The sequence below is a fragment of the Thamnophis sirtalis genome, unplaced genomic scaffold (genome assembly GCF_051295495.1).
Source record: "Thamnophis sirtalis isolate CommonGarterSnake01/CBP01778 unplaced genomic scaffold, rThaSir2_p1.2 scaffold_5, whole genome shotgun sequence".
NCBI classification, from domain to species: Eukaryota; Metazoa; Chordata; class Lepidosauria; order Squamata; family Natricidae; genus Thamnophis; species Thamnophis sirtalis.
This window is the reverse complement of record NW_028261385.1, coordinates 104,612,488-104,635,623: the sequence shown is the minus strand read 5'-3', so window position 1 is coordinate 104,635,623 and position 23,136 is coordinate 104,612,488. Positions and strand designations below refer to the sequence as shown.

The 23,136-nt window shown below is 41.0% G+C and overlaps 1 protein-coding gene and 1 long non-coding RNA gene across 2 annotated transcripts in view; one reads left to right on the top strand and one right to left on the bottom strand.

Moving 5' to 3' along the window:
- Nucleotides 1-10,619: 10,619 nt before the first annotated feature.
- LOC106545775 (putative DBH-like monooxygenase protein 2) overlaps nucleotides 10,620-23,136 on the top strand; it is a 17,823-nt gene continuing 5,306 nt past the window's right edge. Inside the window, exons 1-10 of the mRNA XM_087715137.1 lie at nucleotides 10,620-10,989; nucleotides 11,941-12,087; nucleotides 15,510-15,671; nucleotides 16,236-16,319; nucleotides 16,437-16,604; nucleotides 17,991-18,093; nucleotides 18,673-18,839; nucleotides 20,312-20,403; nucleotides 21,683-21,779; nucleotides 21,878-21,937. Of these exons, the coding sequence (XP_087571263.1) occupies nucleotides 10,672-10,989; nucleotides 11,941-12,087; nucleotides 15,510-15,671; nucleotides 16,236-16,319; nucleotides 16,437-16,604; nucleotides 17,991-18,093; nucleotides 18,673-18,839; nucleotides 20,312-20,403; nucleotides 21,683-21,779; nucleotides 21,878-21,937 (1,398 nt within the window). The 5' untranslated portion in view covers nucleotides 10,620-10,671. The remainder of the gene's footprint in view (nucleotides 10,990-11,940; nucleotides 12,088-15,509; nucleotides 15,672-16,235; nucleotides 16,320-16,436; nucleotides 16,605-17,990; nucleotides 18,094-18,672; nucleotides 18,840-20,311; nucleotides 20,404-21,682; nucleotides 21,780-21,877; nucleotides 21,938-23,136) is intronic.
- Nucleotides 11,962-22,425, bottom strand: LOC148045521 (uncharacterized). The gene is made up of 3 exons (XR_015696598.1): nucleotides 22,329-22,425; nucleotides 12,220-12,348; nucleotides 11,962-12,075 (listed from the first exon to the last, which is right to left on the bottom strand). It is a non-coding gene; the product is annotated as an uncharacterized LOC148045521 (long non-coding RNA).

Below are 23,136 nucleotides of genomic sequence, written 5' to 3'. Positions count from 1 at the left end.
TATTTTCACTAGACTAGCCGTGCCCAGTTCCTGTAACTGTTTCAGCTTCCAGCCCCCAAATCATCTTTGTTGCTCTTCTCTGCAGTCTTCTCTGTACTCTTGTGCAATTCATTCAAGGTGAATTCATTAGAGCTGTGTAGTTTTCAGATCTTATTCCAAAAAGGTGATTCACGGTACATAATGAACTCCACTTTGGCATGGAAAGGAAAAATTATATAGCCAACTGTGGAAGGAAGCAGAACTAGTATCTCATTTGTCCTCATGTAAATGTATTTTATTCCCCTTTTCTCTAACCCAGTGGTTGTTTTCAGATCAGTTTATAAAGATTAGTCATGACTCAGATTCCAGAGATTTCTCTGGGATTCATTTTCAATTGATCTGGCATGACCTTGTAATCCTTTCATTCAGATAAGTTCTGAGGTAGAATTTCATCTCATCAAATTAAGCAGGAAAAGTATGCTACGGACCCTGTCAGTCAAAGAATTTCAAGTGGCAGGGTCTAAGAAGAGACCCACCTCTGTCACTGCCCCTGCTTTATGGAACATCTTGCCCCAGAGGTGCGGACAGCCCCCAATCTCTTCGCCTTCTGCAAAGGGTTCAAAATTTGGCTCTAGGAGCCTTGGGGGGCGGGGTGGGGGATAATGGATCTCACAACCATGGGGCTGGCTAGTCCCTTGAAAGCTCCCGCACCTGCAATAATAATTTTAGAATTACTCCCCCATTTTTATATTTAATTGCCATTCTATAATTTTGAAATGTTTAACCCTAATTTTAATGAATTTCTAATGCTAATTTTATATGTTGTTTTATTTATCAGTTATATTATATTGCAAATCACTCAGAGCCCCTTTTTGAGAGAGAAGGGTAGTTTAGAAATATGAAATATTAATAAATACATTTGATAGGACTAGATTTATTTTTGTCAACAAATTTCAGCACATAACATAATGAATTTGAATGAAAAAGAAAGTAAAAACAGGTAGATTTACCCATCCAAGTGCTGTGTTTTGAACTGTTTATGTTCATAGTGCTACTTTAGAATTGTCCCCTTCTCCTTTTCTTGTTTATCCTTCTAATTGGGACTAATTTCTCATCATCAACACCAAAGTAGCAAGTAGATCCCATATGGCCACCTGAGTCCTGAAAAAGCTGTAGCTAGTCAATTTCACTGGACCAGATTCATAACCAATTAATGATTACCCTTTTGCTTGACTCTGAAGCTATCCTCATATTAAGGAATCAGCCCCCTCCACCCACCCACCCATCCTAACCACTTGTTTTGAAGGACAGGTCCTCATGACATACCAATTTAGTCTATCTCACAATGCAGGCTGCTTAAATTCCTATTTAACTGTTCCAATTTCAAAGCTGTGGTTTCCCTCCTCTTCTCCTGATAAAACTTTGATCATGGGCTTGAGCTACTATGCTTGCTTGATGAGGTGCCGAGACATGAATAGAGAGTGGGATATGCCCAATTTCTATTGGCATTTGAAGTTGCTATGGACATGCCCCTTTTCCTTCAATTGCCTGGTATTTGGACTAGACACCAGGCTTCTGTAGAGGCATCTTCCCACACCTTCCTCCTGGCAGTTTTGTCAAATTATCTATGGGTTGGTAGAATGATAGTCTGGGAGTATGTATGAGTATGTATATGGATTTGGTTTGGCTTGTCTTCATGGAGCAGCTTGGTCTTTGGACAGAAGAAGACAGCCAATGACTTTGGTTCAGCTCAGTCTGCCCTCTCCCCCCACTTCTTTTTTGACATTGTATCCCCCAGCTTTTCTGCTCCTTCTGTTCAGTGGTTGAATGAAGGTGTGTGCTTGTCGGAAACCACAATTCCAGAGCTCAGCATATCTGGCTAAGGTCGGAGGAAGAGAGAGTAACAAACAGCCACAGTTGAGCAAGACATGAAGGAGAAGAATGGATTTTGAGCTGAACGCTAGGAATGCTTTTTGCCATATGAAATGTGTTCACTAAATACAAGAGACTTGATGCAGATTCACAGATCTGTATGATCATTTGTGGGAGGCAGCTTATGAAAGTCCAATATATAGTGTCCAATCATAACAATGACTGCCAGTGGTTTCTGGGCTCCATTCAAAGTGCTAACTATGATTTATCTCTATACTGCACAATGCCTGGTTACATTAGGTGTTGCCTTGTCTAAAATAATCCTATCATGGAGGCTGACGCCAGCAGCTTTCATTTTGGTGCCAGGTGACTATCTGGTTATCCATTTTAAGGATTAGTTTCTACTTACTATATATACGTAATTCAGTTTTCTTCTGAATTACGTATTGTTTGAGAATTTATAGAACTGGAGTTCCAACACATTTTAAGGATGCCAATTTGGAGAATGTTAATCTAGATTGAATGATTTTGCTCTTGGTTCCATTCTATATTTTCCTCCAACTGCCTACCTCACTTAATATCAATTCCTATCACTTTGCTCATATATACAATGAATTTACTAATGTAGTTGTCATTCATAATCACTAGTTCTTCCCTGTTTGCATCAGCCCACATGTCCCTCTTCCTTCAGGGGCATGACTTCTAAATGTGTCCATTGTTATACATGAGGACTTAAGTTTCACCCTATTTGGTGCCAGATCTTAAGTGTTTCCACAAGTGCTTTTTTGTGATTTTTACCTTCTTTACTGTACTTTAATCTCTCCTTGTTATCACAAAGTCATGTTTTCTCTTCCTGGAGGCATCTCAGATGCCCTCAAAATGGAGACACACAATCTTCCTGAAGGTTTCTTCTTTCCAAGAAACCAAGTTCTTTATATCTTTTCTTAAGCCATCAGCACCTTGTACACCACTTTACCCTCTCCAGCATTGTATCAGAAGCACCTCCCACAACCAATTCAATCTTTCTGATGCAAAAATAATTTTCCACTCCTGAACTGAGAAAGACCTATTTAGTGCATTGACAGAAAAGGGCAGGACAAGATCAGTTTTCAATAGATTTTCGCTGCTTCTAGATTATTTGGCTGATTTCTAAAGAAGCCTGCTGTATCCTATCCATATCTAATCAAAATTTGGTAGAATGTACTTACTTCTCTCATTTACCCATCCCTGCCCTCCCCCTTCTATTTAATTTCCCAACTGCATTAAATGAATCTGAAAATCTGAAGCATACAAATATATTTCTGCTCCAAATTAAATGCCTCTGACTTGCAGAATTCCATCATAAAATAGCTGATTCTAATCCATTACTTATATATAGGCTGTAGAAACCTTTGACTTTCCAAAATGGCTGAGGCAAGTTCTGTCCTATGCTTATGCAGTAATCTAGGAAAACTGTTTCCATATACATTAACAACTCCTGTACATTTCCCCACTCCAAAAAAAGCACCCATGAGAGACAATTTAATATGCTCAACCATTCCTCTCTCAACCATTCTCAAGACAATTCATCCAGATTATTCTGAATACTTTCATAATTATTCTGTCAGCTTCTATTCACATGGACATGTTTAAAAATCTATAGATTTTTATCTCTATAGATCTATAGATATACAGTACACAGAAAACTTCCTATCAATTAGTTTTTGTATTTCTGGACAATAACTAAGTACCATATACCGAATGTAGCCCCGCCCACCCGCCAGCTTCCACCCTTTGGCCTCTGCCTCCCAGTAATTTGCCTCCTTACAGCACAACCTGATTAGCACAAGCAGCTGGTGTTGGCCTCCTGACCATCAGCTGTTTCAGGCTGTAGGCAGGCAGCAATATGCTATGGCAATCCCTACAGCCAGAAACAACTGATGGTTGGGAGGTAATGTGCTAATCAGGCCATGCTAAAACTGAAAGTAAAACTGAAACAGACTTTTTGCTGTTTGCTGCAAGGAGGCAAATTGCTGGGAGGCAGAGGCAGAGGAGGATTTTTATTTTCTTGTGTAAGTCAGGCTGTGCTGAAACTGAAACTGGCTGTTGGCTGTTTGCTGCAAGGAGGCAAGTCAATAACTATAAATGCCTATAGAATGTTAAAATTATTAGACTGATTTTTTATTATTGTTCTAGATAAGTAAGGTGACCAGATTTTCAGATTGGTAAAGAGGGACACCATTGACCCAGGGGGGGGGAGGGGGCTTGATTAAAAAATTTATATTTTGTCAAAAGGTCACACAGGGCGATTACATGACCCCAGGACACTGAAACCATCATAAATACGAATCTATTGCCAAACATCAAAATTTTGATCACGTGACCATGAAGATGCTGCAACGGTCGCTAAGTGTGAAAAATGGTCGCAACGGTCGCTAAGTGTGAAAAATGGTCATCAGTCACTTTTTTCAATGCCATTGTAACTTTGGTCACTAAACGTTTTCCCCCTCCTCGAGATACCTCACTCAAAGGAACGAGGCGACAGGATTGAACCTTCTGGCCAGCAAGAAAGAACCTTTTGGCTTACCTGCAGAGATGCGACGCAGGCAGATAGAGGAAGTGCGCCACGTCCCGGGAGGGCAATAGTTGTTCTGGGGTCTGGGTTGAGAGGGACATCGTTCAGCGCCGATCCACTCTTCCTCGCCAGCGGAGGTGCTGCAGGAGAGTTGCCAGCTGTGCTGACACGTGCATTACAAGGGAAATGAATATAACAAAAAGGCCAAGGAGTTTTCTTGCATTGGCAGCAAAAGCGAAAGTTGTTCATAGTAGGAGGAGCTAGCAGCCCGGGGGCTGCTGATATCTTGCGCAGAAGGGGTGGGGGAGACAGGGCAGGGGTGGGTTTCGACCGGTTCGCACCGGTCCCTGCGATCCGGTTGGTCGCCGAACCCGGAAGTAAGTAACTTCCAGGAACGGCGAAGCCTCCCCCCCCGCGCCCGTGTGCGCCCGCACACCCGCGCCCACTCCTTACCCGGTTTTTACGAATTCTGCGCTTTCCACGCATGCACAGAACGCATACAGCGCCTGCGCGATCCTCCAGGAGCAGCTGGAGCATTGCGCAGATGCTAGTATGCATGCGTGCGCTGCGTGCGTGCGCGAGGACGCCGCGTGCGTGCGCGAGGACGCCGCGCGCGTGCGCGAGGACGCCGCGCGCGTGCGCGAGGACGCCGCGCGCGTGCGCGAGGACGCCACCGGCCTCGTTCCAACCGATCCGGTTGGAACGGGGCGAGAAACCCACCCCTGAGACAGGGTAACCCGATATAGGAATGAGCTGTCAGCCTGACAAAATGCAACCCCTTCTTTTTCCTTCCTCCTTCCATCCTTCCTTCTTCCTTCCTTCATTCCTCTTGCTTATCTACTTTCACCTTATCCGTCTTCTGCTCTTTCCCTCTCTTCCTTCCTTTCTCCTTCCATCCTCTTTTCTTTCCTCACTCACTCCCTTCCTCCTTTTCTCTGCCTTCCTCCTTCCATTCTTTCAGCGTCCTTTCTTTTGCCTATCTACCTTCTCTGTCTTTCTGCTCTTTCCATCTCTCTCTTCCCCTTCGCTTCTGTTCCTTCCTCCTTCCATCCTTTCACCTTCCCTCCTTCCTATTTCTTCCTTCTTCCTTCCTTCTGCCTATCTACCTTCACCTTCTCTGTCTTTATGCTCTTTCCCTGTCTTCCCCTTTCCTCCCTCCCTCCCTTCTTTCCTTTCTAGTTCCATCTTTTCTTCTTTCCTCTCTCCCTCCCTTTTTCTTTCTTCCTTCCTTCCTCCTTCCTCTTGCCTATCAACTTCATCCTCTTTGCCTTTCTGCTCTTTCCCTCTTTTCCCCTTCTCTTCCTACCTCCTTCCCTCTTTCTCCCTGCCTTCTTCTTTTTCTTCCTTCCTTTCTTCTTCCATCTTCCTCCTTCTCCTTCCTCCTTCCTTCTATTCTTTCTCCTTCCTTCCATCTTTTCTCCTTCCATCTTCTCCCTCCTCCCTTCTTCTTTTCCTTCACCCCTCCCTTTTTAACCAGGCGATCTTTTTAACCAGGCGATCTTCGGCTGCTGCATAAGCCCACGGGCAGGCGCTACCCTCTTCTCTCTGATAGCTGCCTGGTTAAAAAGGAGGAGGAGGCTCCGCTAGTCTGGAGCCCAGCTGCGGGGGGAGCAGCTTCATAGAAAGAAGGCATGTGAGAAAGCCCCCCCCCATCCCCGCTGCCTGAACATTTGAATGAAGGAGGCTGCAGGCTCCTTCGTCCTCGGCTATGCGATTTTCTTTCGTTCTCTGCTGCCTGAACGAGTGAATGAGTCAGAGGGAGAATGAAAGAAGATTGTGTCCCTTCTGTCTCTCCGTTGCTCAGAAAAGCAACTCCGGGAAGGTCCTTTGGTGGCGGCAGGCATCCTAGAACCTGCCTGCTAGCAAAGGACCTTCCCAAAGTTGCTTTTCTGAGCAACGGGGAGACAGAAGGGACAAAATACCGGCCATCCGGGATGGGTATACAGGGCTGGGGGCGGGGCAGGCTTACTTCCGGGTCCGGTCACAAAAATTGGGACTTTTTAAGAATGCCGCGAGACATGGGACAAATTGTGCGAAATCGTGACTGTCCCGCCAAAATCAGGACATCTGGTCACCTTATAGATAACCTAACAAAATAAATAAGCTTTTTAAAATAAATGTTTGATCTGAAGAGACCCAGGGCTATTGTATCTTCTTTTAAATAGCAGAGAATAATCTATACTTCCAGAAAGCCACATGAATTTTAACAGCATCAGTACAAATATAGTCTGAAATGTAACAGTGTCTTGTTATAGTATTAAAATAATGTAGCTGAGTTAGACTCCGACTTAGTCATGTTTGGAGTAGATCTATTTAAATAATTGGGAGGAGTTAGCGTGACTACATGAAACCGCTGGGCGAGATCATTCGGAGGCACGGGATAAAATACCATCAGTATGCGGACGATACACAGTTGTATCTGTCCGCCCCGTGCCAACTCAATGAAGCGGTGGAAGTGATGAACCGGGGCCTTGAGGCTGTTAAAGACTGGATGAGAGCTAACAAACTGGTGCTCAACCCGGAAAAGACCGAGTGGCTGTTGTGTTTTCCTCCCAATAATTTGGCTAATGTTCCATCAATCAGGCTGGGGGGACAAAATTTATACCCCTCAGACAGGGTCCGCAACTTGGGAGTCCTCCTGGACCCACAGCTGAGTTTTGACCATCATTTGTCAGCTGTGACCAGGGGGGCATTTGCTCAGGTTCGCCTGATGCGCCAGTTGCGGCCCTACCTGAACCGGGAGGCCCTCACAACAGTCACTCGAGCCCTTGTGATCTCCAGGCTGGAATACTGCAACGTGCTCTACATGGGGCTGCCCTTGAAGAGCATCCGGCGACTTCAGCTAGTCCAGAATGCGGCCGCGTGAGTGATCGTGGGCGCACCACGGTTCGCCCACATAACACCGATCCTCCGTGAGCTGCGCTGGCTACCTGTTGATCTCCGGGTGCACTTCAAGGTCCTACTTACCACTCACAAAGCGCTCCATGGTAGTGGATCTGGCTATTTGAGAGACCGCCTTCTGCCAATTACCTCCCTGCGTCCCATCAGATCGCACAGGGTAGGCCTCCTCCGAATTCCATCCGCCAGTCAGTGCCGACTGGCGACTACGCGGAGGAGAGCCTTCTCAGTTGCAGCTCCGACGCTATGGAACAATCTCCCCGTGGAGATCCGCACCCTCACCACCGCCCAGGCCTTCCGCACGGCCCTTAAGATCTGGCTATCCCGTCAGGCCTGGGGATAAAAAATCTTAGTTCGTCCCCTCCCGAATGATGAATGAATGCTGTGCTCTATTTTTAATATTATGTATTGTCTTATGTTTTTTTGTCTTTGTACCCCCTTCCCCGTGTTTTGTAAGCCGCCCTGAGTCCCCTCAGGGAAAAGGGCGGCCTATAAATTATAATAAACATTCTAAACAAACATTCTACATTTAAGAAAACTTTCTGGCATTAATATACTGCCATAATGTACATTTCTCCAATTCTTTGCTATTTTTATGGGTCAGGTATACATGCACAGAAACACACCACAAACAATGTATATCGTCTGTACTGTTTGCTATTTGCTGCAAGCTGGCAAATTGCTGGGAGTCAGATTTTTTTTTATTTTCCTCCTCAAAAGCTAGGTGTGTCTTATACTTCGGAGCGTCTTATACTCCGAAAAATACAGTATATAAAGCTTATATCAGCCAATCAGTGCTTTGTGACTGATTGTTACCTAGGCATCTCATTACATCACTCAGCTCCACACCTAAACATGAAAACTTCTACCTTTCTACAAACATAACAGGTCACTTGGATTTTGTTGTGTGCATTGTAGGGACAGAACATTCTGGGAAACTATTCCATTTTAATTCCAGCTCACATTAGCCATTGCAACATTGGTCCTGGGAGTTTTATTTTTAATGTAATCAGGGATTTGATAAACTGTACATGTCATAGCCTTAAAACAGAACAATTTGCATGGTGGCAAAGCTTTCCCTTGCTGACATGCTGACAGTGCTGCATGTGGGCTTCTTTCCCTAATCATAGCAACACCCAGGTGGTTCCTAGGAGAGGGAAAGTGACCTATATGAGGAATTTCTTCTAATAAGAACACAAAGTCCCCCTTCAAACTCATTGTCATTTTCAAAACAGCCTTTTAAATAACCAGACTCCAATTATCATGTTTCAGAAAAATTTAATGGAAGCCTAGCTCCCTAGATAAGGCTCTAATGCTGGGAAAGGAGGAAGAGAAGAGAAGATGATGACCAGCAGCAAGGTTGATAAGTTACAGTGACAAGAGAGTGCACTTTTGACAACCTGAAAGACCAGGTTAGGATTGTCATGGGGGTTAGGATCGATGTGGTTGCTAAGAGTTTGACAATGATTTAATGGCACATATTCAATCAATCATAATTGCAAAACTCTGGTTATGCCATGTGATGGAAGAATGGGCCGGTGGTCTTGCATGAGTATCAATCTGAACCTTCATCTGGAATTACACAAAATGAAAATAGATACATCAAAGAACCCACATTTTGCTAACATATAATATTGTGGCATTTCAGGATGTGTTTGGTTTTTTTAAAATAAATAAATAATTGAGTTTGTGTGTGTACATCTGTGCATGCAGTGTACAAAGATTTTATCCACTAGGATTACAAACGAATTGTTCTTCAGGTCATGCTAGAAGTACATTAGGATATTGTTCCTAGGAGATTCCATGTCTGTGTGTCTTTTCTGTTAAAACCAATGTGACGTTTTAAAATGTATCTTGACCTTTTCATTCCTTTGACAATAAAAATATCACACACATTCACAGCAATGTGAGCCAATTAGCAGACAGACTGTCTGATTAGCAGACAGACATTTCTGATGGCTGTGGAGCAACATAATGGGCCAAAGGAAGTGAAACACAGGCTGGTCATTAGAGAATGATGACAGTGTCCAGGTTGTCAATGCTAAACCATGGCCAATATAGATGAGATTGCAGAAACCTTCTACTCCATCTTTGATACTGCTTGGGCACTTTACTTGTCTTAGTTAGCTCTACACACAAAATAAACATCAACAAACATAAGTTACTATACTCACAGGGTAGTGCCACAGTCAGTCCAGGCTTCTACTAAGTCTACTTGCATTTAATACATGTTTTTAAAGAATAAATAAGAATCACTGTAGTCTTGTATTGTTTCTAGGGAGAAAAAGTAGAGACAGACAGACACTAAGTAACCAACAGTGCTAAGCAACAGTGCTAAATTAGGAGGAAAATAGAAGATGGCAATAACAAATATTTCTATATAATTCTCAGACATAATAAAACAACATAAACATGCCAATTAAATCATCAACATTTGAATGTGACTCTTTTTTAAAAAAACCTGACTGGATCCAACTGATTTGCCTCAATTGCTCTCAGATTCTTAATAAATAAATAAATACTTTAGAAGGGAACATGGGCAAATTCACATTAAAAACACAGCCAGGATGCCAAAAGGACAATCCAAAATAAATACAAGGATGCCAATTACTGAAATCCTTTGCTAAAGAGGTGGATTAAGTGTTCTCTTCACAGTTTTCTCTCTCTTTTTTTCCCAACAGATTAGCCTATTTAAGTGATGATTAATCTTTTTTTAAAAAATCCACACTAATAGTATGGGAAGATTGGGAATCTCTTGTAATGTATTATCTAATGGAATAAGAGGAAAATGAAATAAGAATAGCTGATTACAGAGGCTTAGTTTACTTAAATGAACCAATAATTACAATTTTGGAATATTTGTTTAGTTTGGTAGTGTTTTTTAACCTGTTGTTCATACAGAAGAATGTAGGACACATAGTGCAGTTGGAACTTAGTAGGTAATCATAGAAAACTGCCTGGATAGTGCATGACTTTTCTTCTCTTTCTTTCCTCAGATTAAAACACCAGCAAAATTAGTGGTGGTCAAAATGTTCATACAATTCAGAAATGTTCTACTTCACTTTCACATTCAGGAGAGGTTATGTCATCCCAAATGCTTTTGGAAGACGTGCATTGTGCAAAACCTGGACACAAGAAGGACCTTCTTTCCGGGGGGCGGGGGAGGCATCAAGCAATGCCTTTTGGGAAGCACACCACTTTATTGCATAAAATGAAAAACAAATGCCAGGGCTGAAATTTAATCTTGTAGAATCCAAAATGCTGTCCTTCCTCTTTGGCAAGGATCCCAGCTGGTCCTAGTTTTTCATATAAATTGAGTCTCCTCCACCCCACAAAGTGGTTATTGGAGGAAAGCTCTGTCAAAAGATATGAGAGACAACAAAAAAGCACAATGTACCCCAAATATGAACCATTCGTCTATGAAAAGCCTGCTGTTCCTCATGTCCACCTTATGCATTTGCTCCAGCCATTCTGCAGTTTCCCGGCTGCGTTTCTCTTCGTTCCTGGATCCCATACACCAGACTTACCTCCGATGGGACTATGATGACGAACTTGCCATTATGAGTTTTGAGTTTCAAGCCCAGTCAACTGGATGGGTGGCTTTTGGCTTCACCATTAATAAAAAGATTCCTGGAGCAGACTTCGTGATTGGTGGTGTTCTTCCTGATGGCAACATCTATTTCTCAGTAAGACTAAATCAAGAGTGCCATTTCATTAGGGGCTTGGGTCAGTGCACGTAATTGAGGAGGGGAGAGGGATAGTTTGTAGTTTGAAGGTACAAATGAATTTATATGTGATTGTTAATGAGGTAGCTGCAATGTCATTTATGAATTGCTAGGGCCACATATTCTCACTCTTGCTGGCTGGCATAGCAGAAAAAGAATATTTGATAGATTAAAAAATGCAAAATATAGATAAATAAATCCCTGATGGCTTCTGCAGTTTTGGCTTGCTTAGTTTATGTTGGAAGGCATACAAATAATTATTTTTGAGGCATAATTTGTGCTTTAAAAGCAATGCTCCCTAAAACCTCAAAAAAATAAGGACGAAAAAGAAATCCGTCTTTCTTTAAAGGAGATAGTGAAATGTCTATAGTTTATTTTGTCTTGGGATGTTTTCCTATTCAGAAACTATTAATTTTACTACCGAATCTTGTGAAATGGAAAGTCTGGGCAACCTAGCATGCCTGAAAAATTTCAGAGCTAATTATTATGTCTTGAATTCTAGGATGATTTTTTTTTCATTGTAGTATCAAGAAATATAGCTTATTCCTACCAAATTACAAGGTAATTTTTACCCTTAAGCCTAACAACATAGTTATGTTTTTAAAGTGTGTATAGAAATATACACACACATTTACATCAATGCAACCTAATCCCATATTTAATAGCCAGATGCAGCATTTAGTTCAATTATTCATATATATACATATTCACTCATACACACACCTTTCTCCTACCTACCTATAGCAATCCTGCAGCAAGATCAATGAGATATGAATAGAATGATTGGTCCAAGGTCTCCAGGGAGGTTCATTCTGGTGATGGTGTCTCTAACTGGATGGTCTCTTATCCAAATGATAGTCTCTTCCTCTATCCATGGGCAACATATTTGTGAGTTCTTCCTATTTCACTCAGGATTGGCATGGTGTGAATGAGGATACCATCCTGGAGGATGAAAGGCAAGATTATGAGCTGCTGTCATTGACCCAGGATGCAACGTCCACCACCATGGCATTCAGGCGACAGTATCGGACATGCGATGAACATGACCTGGACATCACAGTAAGCAAAACAATGGGACCTATTTTTTGTTTTTTGTTTCATTCATTTATTCATTCATTCATTATTTTATTTTATTTTGTTTTTCATCCCATATTTATTATTTTTATAAATGACCCAAGGCAGCAAACATACCTAATATTCCTTCTTCCTCCTCTTTTCAATCCTGTGAAATAAGTTGGGTTGAGAGAAAATGACTGGTTCAAAGTCACCCAGCCAGCTTTCATGCCTCGGTTGGAACTAGAATTCAGAGTCTCCTGGTTTCTAGCATAATGATAGATAATAGCACAGGCAAGGACATGGAGGCAAAAGACAGAAAGAAATAAGAATTTGCTGCAGCGAAGTGTGAACTGTTGTTACCCTTTAAAAAACTAAAATATTTTCTTTCCTTTTAAAACCAAGGAGCATTTCAAGGGTTTGTTTGTGGTTCAGGTGTTAACTCATAAAGAATAGAGTGGAGTGGAGTGGGACTGAATTGAATTGAATTCTTTATTGGCCAAGTGCGATTGGATACACAAGGAATTCGTCTTTTTGTGCATATGCTCTCAGTGTACATAAAAAGAAAAGATACATTCGTCAAGAATCATAAGTTTCAACACTAATGATAGTACAAATAAGCAATCGGGAAACAATCAATATCAATATAAATCATAAGGATACAAGCAACAAAGTTACAGTCCTGTAGTCATAAGTGGGAGGAGATAGGTGATGATAAAGGTGATGAGTGTTAGATTATAATACAAAAAACAATGGAAACAGCTTATGCAGTGCTACCAAAATACAATTAAAATTTCAATTAATTAATTAATTAATTCAATTAATTAAAATATAAAATCTTTCAAAGTCCATTCAAAGTCAGATAACACACTTAAAATGAAATATTGGCAGAGGGGAGACAACTGTTTTGAGACTCATCTTGTAAATGCAGATAGCTGTTCTTTGAGATATAAAAGAATATGGATACATTGTGTCTACAGGCACCGGTCTATGACAATTCACCACAGCCAACTCACTACAGCCAGTTTGCTACGGCCAACCTGCCACAGCTAACTCATCACAGGACAACTCCCTGTGAGACAATATCAAAGAAATGGTGGAATAGAATCATTAAAGAAAGAATGCAAAAGGATGGGAAAATTAAATGCGAATCACAAAAATTAAAATATTTTTAAAATATTTTAAATAATTAAATCACATTGTTAAATTCTCCCATAACAAGTTGCCCCTTGACAAGTTGGCCGTGATGAGTTGGCAGCGGAGAGTTGGGCGCATCAAGTTGGCTGTGGCAAGTTGTCCCATTTCATATGCATTTTCATTCCATCTCTTTGCCACTTGAAACTAAAAGAGCTCAAACTATATTCCCACTACTGAAAAAAAGAATTAAAAATCTGAGACATAACCACATCCCTCCCAAGCTACACATACACAGAGTTTCATAGTTGCATTGTTCCACTAAACCCATCTTTTAAGTGCTAGTGTTTAATTTGGAACAATTCTGTTTCCATACTATCCCAAAATCCTCTTCTGATGTATCTTTCTTTGTCAGAACTGAAGTGGGTACAAAGCTCTTATTTTAGTGATAGTCATTTATAGTTATATTTTAAAGCCATGAAAAGAAAGAACCATCTTTTTTTTAAACAAAGAAAACAGAGAATACATTAGTTAAAGAAATGTCTATGCATGTGGCTGGCTAAGAACCTCAACAATGAGAAGAAGAACTAATCAATGGTTGTGATCTCTGCCCTTATTCCTAAAAAGGATAAGGAAATGAAATGCCCACCAGGCTCTTATGTCTAAATGGGAATGTGTGCTCCTGTTGCTGCTAAGTAATCACTAATAAGCAATCCATGGAAGGAATGAGTCAGTGGTGTTGAGGGCAATTGTTTTAATAGAGGTAGCAGCATGGATAATTCCCTTCCTCAAAGTAGGTTAAGGACCTCAAAATCTTCCACAGACAATAATCACACTCCTTGAAGTTGTGAAGAGCTGTTACTCCTCTCCCAGATTTCTCTTAGGCAAAAGGCAAGTCTGATGCAATGGTGATGTGCGTTTCTGCTTTCTGTAGAAAAGGTCTTCCAAAATTCCTAAGATGAATGGATTTAAGGATCTATATAGTCCAGGTTCATTTAAAAGTTTTGAGCTGAATTTTCATATTAATTAGCAAGCATTCCATATGCATGGAAAGTATATCTTAGGCTTGAGATACATAATGGTATAACCAATAAAATACAAGAAAAATTAAGAAATAATTGAGGAATCAGCGTGGGTTTTAGATCAAGCTTTCCAAGGATCAAATATATTGAATATGCAATGGATACCAGCAGACCTTTCAGTCAATTTGGTTAATTCATTAGCTAATTAAAAATTAACTTGATTCTTAAGTGAATTATTAAACAAAACTGGTTCTTACTGCAAATTTGGAATGCTGCAGATATTAGAAATCAGAGAATATCAGAGTTGGAAGGGACTCGGAGGTCTTCCAGTCCAACCCCCTGCTCAAGCTTATACCGTTTTTGGACAAATGGCTGTCCAATCTCTCCTTAAAAACTTCCAGTAATGAAGCACCCACAACTTCTGAAGGCAAGCTGTTCCACTATTTTTCCCATTGACAGGAAATTTCTTCTTAATTCTAGGATATTTTGGGATTCTAATACATCATGCTTTCTTCTATCAGTTTCGCAGAGGAGTGCTACAAATATTTTCTACCTGCAATTGCCTTGTGCTTCTTCAGTCTCCCAAGTGAGAAGGTCCATAAATAAATCTGCCTTGAGTGTTTGCATATGCATTGAGATCATTATTCACAGCTCTTGGGCAGACTGGGCTATGAATCTTAGGTGTAACACCTACAACATGTATGAAGGGCACTGGGTTGGGGAACATCTGATCTAAGCACCCAAAGAAATCTGACTCCTTTGGAATTAAAATTGAGCATCATTAAATGTTTGTTTCAGAAACTGACCATTGTTTCAACAAATCCTCTGCCTCCAACAGTTCAATTCTTTGCTTGATGACCAATTGCATTAATCTCTACAAAATAGCAAATCTTTAGACTTGCTATTTTGTGGAGATTAATGCAGTTGGTCATCAAGCAAATACTGTAGTTGTTAGACTATCATCATCTGAACCAAGGTGGATATTATTTTCTTTACTAATTCATCATAAATAAAGTCTGTTTTGGGAGAAGAAAGCTCACAACAGGATTTAATCATACAAATTGGTAAAAACATTAGTATGGATTTGTGTTAAGATTCGTATAACTCTGGTAAGAGATACTTGCAGTATGAAAAAAAAACAAGGTTCAAGACACTGAAGATTAGGAAGAAGAAGAAGAAGAAGAATTATCTCTTTTTGGCTGTCTGTCAAGCTAAATGTTTAGGGATGTGATAGGACAGAGGATACTTTCCTTTTCATTTGTGTCTACACAGGGTGACACACAACGCATCATGGCTGCATTTGGCACAAATGACACAATTGACTTCTTCAAAGGAAAAATAATCCACAAATCTTTCTTCTTGATGCTGGTGGCAACTGAAGAGGAACTGAAAAGTCCCAGTGTCTATCATACGCATGATCTGAAATTAAATGATGTAAGTATCTAAAATTAAAAACTCTTTCCATTCCATGGCCTTCACTGGTTCCCAGCAGATTGATCTCTTTCATTCATTGTCTCCTCACTCTGGTGACAACACAGAGCAATTTAGCAATTAGCAATTTAATGGGTTTATATGCCGCCCAATCCTGGGGGGGACTCAGGGTGGCTTACAAGTACGAATAAAATAAAATAACATACAGGGGAAGAACATAAAACAATACAAACATTTTAAAAATACAACATGCATCGGGTTAATTGGGGGTTGACCTGATTTGAGTCAGCAACCCCAGGCCTGTCGGAACAGCCAGGTTTGGGTGGCTTTTTGGAAGGCTGCAAGGGTGGGGAGGGTCCAGATCTCTGTTGGTAACTCGTTCCACAGAGCCGGAGCAGCAACAGAAAAGGCTCTCCCCTGAGTGGTCGCCAGCCAGCATTGTCCGGCAGACGGCACCCGGAGGAGGCCTAACCTGTGAGTTCTTATCGGACGTTGGGAGGTGTGTAGCAATACATATCTCTTTCAGGGTCTGAGATATTTACTATGTGCCTTGGCTTCCCTTTTCAGTTTCCTGTCCCAGAAGATGAGACCACCTATGCCTGTACCTTTCTCCCTTTACCCATTGTCAAGACAAAACATCATATTTATAAGGTAACTGATAAATCAGGCAGGGTGTTCTGCTGTTGAGATTGACAATTACCCCAGATTCTAAGAGCTTTTCACTTGCTGATTCCTTTCTGGTCTGACCTTGTCTTTTTTTCTGTCCAGTTTGAGGCCAGGATAACACCTCGGAATATAACATTAGTGCACCACATCATAGCATACGCCTGCGGCAATGGAAGTGTGCTTCCCACTGGAGTCAATGACTGCTATGGAGCTGATCCTGATTTTGCTCGATGCTCTCAGTTAATTGCTGGCTGGGCTGTAGGAGGAGGGGTGAGTGTGTAGATCTTCTAAACCAGATTAAATGGTCCCTATTTCTCATTGAGTGTTTTAACTCACTGTTGCTTGTAAACTTACTATATCCCTGGAACAGTCTTGCATTTTTAAAGGTTTTATTTCATAGCAATTTTGGGGAATGAGGGAGGACTCACTCGATATTTTGAATTATCTAGTGCAGTGTGATCATGGGTTTTGCTCAGCATGATTTTCTTTTTGCAGTTGTTGCCAAATTCAATCATATCATCTGGTTTTTGACACAAGGTTGTGAGGTTTTCTGCCTTTTTATGCAGTTTTTCCTAACTATCTGGATCAAGGTTGTTGCAGTTAGTATGCCTTAAATCTCATCAACATCAAGATCCCAACATATCAACCTATGCTACCCACTATAACCCTTGTGGCTCAGTGGTTAAAGTGCAATATTGCAGGCAAATTCTGCCCACAACCTGGAGTTTGATCCTGATGCGGCTCATCCTTTCAAAGTCAATAAAATGTTGGCAGCAATGTGCAAATAATGCTTTTACATTGTAAATTGCCCATAGAATGCTATGGGTGGTATATAAGTCTAAGTGCTATAGCTATATTTTCCAGTATCAGTTTCATCATTTATGTAGCTCTTTTCAAATAACAAAGAGTATTATTCACCACTAACTGATAACCAGTGCTGCCTGGGTATTTATTTACCCCAACCCTCCTTCCATGAACGTCGCTGCAATTTCTAATGTTGGATTTTTCCCCCTTAGAGAGGGAGCTCCCTTGTGGAGTACTGTGAAGCTGTTACCATGGCAACTTCACAGTGCTCTACAGTAGAAGCCATTTTAAGGCAGTATGGTAGAAGCCATTTTAAGGCACAACAGGCTGTATCCTAACAGAACATCTCCCCCCCCCCGAGGGGTGTTAGGGGTGTTACCCCCACAGTATTTGTTTCCAGAGAGTAAGTAATCTGTGTACCAAGTTCCAGAGTTATGGTGGGATACATGAGCAGACAGACAGACAGACAGACAGACAGACAGACAGACAGACAGACAGACAGACAGACAGACAGACAGACAGACAGACAGACATACATACATACATACATACATATATATATATATATATATATATATATATATATATATATATATAAATATATAAAATAAGCCCCTAGAGAATCTCCCATCTTATCCCACAACCTAATACATATATTTAAAAGCAACTGAGTCCATTGAGACTTTTCTCCTGATAAACACATCAGTCATTGTGTTTGAAGAATTGAAGTGTCAAGTGATTTTCTCTCTCTCTCTCCCTCTCTCTCTCTCCCTCTCTCTCTCTCCCTCTCTCTCTCTCTCTCTCCTCCCTCCCTCCCTCCCTTCTTCTCTCTCTCCTATTTCCATAAATAAGCCCTACATGTTCCCACATGAAACTGGAATTTCCATAGGGACTCCAATTGATCCCCAATGGATCCGATTAGAAATTCATTACAGCAATTTTGATTTAATTCCAGGTAAGTAAAAGTGCATGTGAATTGATTAAGGGAAAAATTAGAGGCATAAACAGGTATCCAAGACAGAATGGAAAGAAGTACATGTTATCAGGATTCAAAGATTCAAAATTCCAGATGAAAAGAAATCTGTAGAGTATGTTTCCTATATCTATAAGGAATAGATCAACTGAGCAAGAGAAACAAAACTGTACCAAAAGCTCTACAATTTTATTTGAGAAATATGTAATTTCTCAAATGGCAATCTTATCAAGATGAGTTAATGGGGGGGGGGGGGCTGTTTAAGTGAGAGGAGGCAGTACAGTCAGTTCAAAGATGACTAGATAAAACCATGAAAATTTTCTATGATTTCATCTTCTCCAGCTGTAATTTCTAAGCAAGGCATAATAAAAAAGGTTTCTGTGATGCTTATTCTGGGTCTCTGATACAATACTGAAATGAGTCCATTGGAGTTGGGCAGTTAATAAATTCAGATTAATAAATGTATGTATCAATGTATGGTTCCTAAATGAATGGAACCCATTGTTTTAGGTGAGTGTTCAAGTGTTGTTTCACTCAATTCTGTTGTTTCTTTTTCTTGAGGCTTAATTGATAACTCAGGTTTGAGAATATACTATACTTCGGAGCTTCGTCCATATGACATGGGGGTGCTACATACAGGAATTTACACCTTTCCTGTCCATTTCATCCCCCCTCAAGCAGATTCTTTTCTGTCTTACGGATTCTGCAATACCAGTCATTTTCATGAGGTAAGCTTGGCAGCCTTTAACTCATCCCATCACAATCATCTCTAGTTATCTGTATTGAACTCTTGAGTTCAGTTGCTCATTCTTATCAAAAGCCTACAGTTGGTAGGCTTCCTTCCTTCCTCCCTCCTTCCTCTTTCCTGTTTGTTTGTTTTCAAGTCTGTGTTAACTCATGGTGACATCCTGGAGTAGTCCCTGCGGTTTTCTGGGCAAAATTTCAAAACTAGTTCATCACATCCTTCTTTCCAAGGCTGAGAATGACTGTCTCAAAATTACTCAACTGTCTTTGTGCCTAATTCTGAACTAGAACTCATGGTTCCTGCACCAGCATCTTAAACATTACCCCAAATTGGCTCTCAATATTAGGCCACCTAAAACATTCCACAAGAGTCCCTCCTAAGCCTCTTGTCAGAAAACCAGTCTGAGGAAACTGACCATCTGACCAATAAAGTGGTGGAGAGATAAAACTCCTTGAAAGAATTGGTTAAAAGGATCTGTGTGATCCAAATGCTTTCAGCAGATGAGGTGGGAAGATTTGATATTGTCTTGGGTCAATGTGTTATTGCTTGCTCTCACCATGGAAACATTGGAAAGAGATGGGAGATGGAACACTTTTCCAAATGATAGGAAAGTAAAAAGTTCTTCCAGCTGTTTCTTCTTCCTGTTTCCAGCCACAATCCCAGTGGTGGGATTCAAAAAGTTTTACTACCGGTTCTGTGGGCGTGGTTTGGTGGGTGTGATGTGGCTTGGTGGGTGTGGCAGGGTAAGGATACTGTAAAATCCCCATTCCCTCCCACTCCAGGGAAAGGTTACTGCAAAAATCCCCATTTCCTCCTAATTAGCTGGGACTCGGGAGGCAGAGAATAGCAATAGCAATAGCAATAGCAGTTAGACTTATATACCGCTTCATAGGGCTTTCAGCCCTCTCTAAGCGGTTTACAGAGTCAGCATATTGCCCCCAACAACAATCCGGGTCCTCATTTTACCCACCTCAGAAGGATGGAAGGCTGAGTCAACCCTGAGCCGGTGAGATTTGAACAGCCGAACTGCAGAACTGCAGTCAGCTGAAATAGCCTGCAGTGCTGCATTTAACCACTGCGCCACCTCGGCTCTTTGAGGTGGGGGAGGGGCCAGTCAGAGGTGGTATTTACCAGTTCTCCAAACTACTCAGAATTTCCGCTACTGGTTCTCCAGAACTGGTCAGAACCTGCTGAATACCACCTCTGTACATCCCTAAGGCTGTGCATACGTTTTAAAAGAGATCAAGCCACTATTCTTGCGTCTCCTATAAAAAACATCAAGATTTGGTCCTTCAGACAGAGTAGATGTGAAGATAAATATGTTATCTAATAATCCTGTTGACTAATAACAGAACTGATGGATGGAGAGGAACACATAAGTAGGGAAGTTTCCTCCTCCTGCTGTTTTTCATCCCAGATCCAGTCTAAAACTAGTTCATCTCTTTTCTTTTCCAGATCAATGGGAGCCCAGTTCCAGATATGCATGTCTTTGGTTTTTTACTCCATACCCACCTAGCTGGAATAGGAGTGAGAGGTATCCAATATCGGTAAGCAAACTTTATAGGGCAGCTGTAACAGCAACACAATCCCCCCCCCCCCGGCAACTAAAAACAATATGGGAATGGCTTAAAAGCAAAAACTGAAGAACTCTGACTTTCCATTGTTATGGCTGAGAGAGCAGTACATTTCTTGGCAGTATGCTGGTAGTCTTGTCCAATATAAACACAAACACCAAAATGGAAAGAGTCTCTATGCAAGCACTATTGTCCACATAGCTATAATTTTCTTGGCTGTGGTCAAACCTAAAAGGTAGGAAAGACAAAGTGGACATGGAACAGCACCCAAGCCACAAAAGAGGGGCATGTTCATATGGCCAACCAAAGAAAGCAGCTGTAACTGTTCAGGTTTCAGGTTGAGCGTTTCCTTGACCTGTTCAGTCAAGAGTTGCTTCGTTGATAGTTGTCCTGTACCTTTATTCCTTTAACCCAGTGGTGGGTAGGTTCTCTGCCCTAATGACCAACTGGGTAGGTGGGGTTTGGTGGTCATATGACTGGGTGGGCATGGTTAACTCAACGCCACTCAGGTCAATAAGCAGCTTTTGCTGTTACAATGTCATAAGGGTTAACCAGAGAGGCAGATTCTGTAAGCAGAGCAATAAAGATTAGACTAGAAACAACACCAGAATGTCTCCTTCCTGCCTTCCTTACAGGATTAGCCCTGTAAAGTGAAAAAAACACAAAAGGAGATTTCTTCCAACAACCGGTTCTCGGAACTGTTTAGAAAGTTAACAACCGGTTCTCCCGAATAGGTGCGAACTGGCTGAATCCCACCACTGCTTTAACCTTCCTTAACCTCATTCTTTAAAACCAAGATAAGACCCTGATAGCAACTCTGTCACTGTTTCTAATGCAGAAACATTTGCCACCAATTTTCCCTTAAAAACTAGTTGGGATTCCTTGGCCTCATTCAGATCCTACTCCTGCAGACATTGGCTCTCTTTTTCCCTCAACAGAGGACTGTGGGGACACCATCCTGACACTGCCCCATGCCCTAGAGAGCTCTCCATGCCAAAGAGAACAGCCAATATCCTAACAAGAGAGGCTTTGTGCTACATGCTGATGGAGCCAAGGCTAATGTGAAGACACAGCCATAAAATTCATTCCTCTAATCCTTTGAATAAATCAATACATTGACATTTGAGCTGCAGTGATCTTTGAAAACATTTGTCTGGAAATTATTAGATCAAGGTTGTGCTTACACCCCAAATATAACCATCTCTGCAGCGTGAGCAATGGTCTATCTCACTGATATTGTCTCTATGTACAGGAATGGAAAACAGTTGAGGATCCTCTGTGAAGACAATAAATATGATTTCAATCTTCAGGAAACAAGAGACTTGAAGAAGCATATTGTTCTCAAACCAGTATGTCATTCTAAGATATCTGTTAGAGTTAGGCAATAAGTCCCTTATTATGGAGACCCCATATTGTCTCAGATTTCTAATGACTGCTTTGTTCACAGGGAGATGAATTCCTGGTAGAGTGCCGTTATCAAACTAAAGACCGGACAGAGACACTATTTGTAAGTCTTCTCTGAATACTTAGGATAGACAAAGTGGTAGATAGACCGTGTTTGAAAATTAGATCAGGCTGATCCTGTAATATACAAATATTTTAGTAATAGTTTGCAGGGTCCACAATGCTTATTAGTAATTTGCCATTAATGTGCTAGGAAGATGGAGCAAATATTTTCAGCTTTTTATTTTAAGAGAAAAAAATCATAAAACAAAGGTCAAGAAACAGGGGAATGGTACTTCTGATGTGGAATTGCTATTGGAAAATGGGTAGTATGTGTTGACCAGTTGGAATTTCCACAGAAGACTAAGAGTTACAGGAAGCCATAGTATTGTTACTTGGGATAGATGTGGGATAGACAGTTCCACACCATATGGATTCATAATTGGTGTACTAACCACAATTGTCAGTAGAGCTACATCTACATCAAGGAAAGCATGCAATAGTAGGGTACTTCAAGGTTCTGTCTTAGGTGCAGTATACGTCAACTTCTCCATAAATGACCTAGATGAGGGGATACAAGGGGTACAAATGAAATTTGCAGATAATACCTTCAATCTGGGGGAAATACAGTAGCTAACACTTTAAATGATAGATTCAAGACCTAGAGGGACCTTGATAGACATGAACACTGAGCTCTAGCCAACAAAATGCAATCTGGGGTCAGAAAAGTAAATAAGAAAGAAAAGTAAGATCCTACAGTTAAGTAAGAAAAACCAAATACATAGATAAAGAATAGGTTGTAATTGCCTCTGTGAGAGATATTTAGGTGTCCTAGTTTACCACCACTTAATTATGAGCCAGCAGTGTGCAGCGGCTACTAAATAGCTACTGCAGGCCTAGGTTGCATCAGCAGAAGAATAGTTTCGAGACCATGCAAAGTGATAGTACCACTTTATACTGCACAAGTGAGACCACACTGTGTCCAATTCTGATTACCCCAGTAGAAAAAATATATTGAGAAAGAATGCAGAGAAAAGAAAGATGATAAGGGATCTGGAGGTTAAACCATATTATGAATGATTGACAGAATTGGGTATGTCTAATCTAATGAAGACAAGTATTAGGAATGAAATGGTAGCAGTCTTCCAGTACCTGAGGGGTTCTCACAGAGAACTTATTCTCCAAAACATCTGAGGGCAGGACAAGAAGTAATGGGTGGAACACCATTAAAGAGAGATTCAACTTAGAACCAAGGAGAATTGC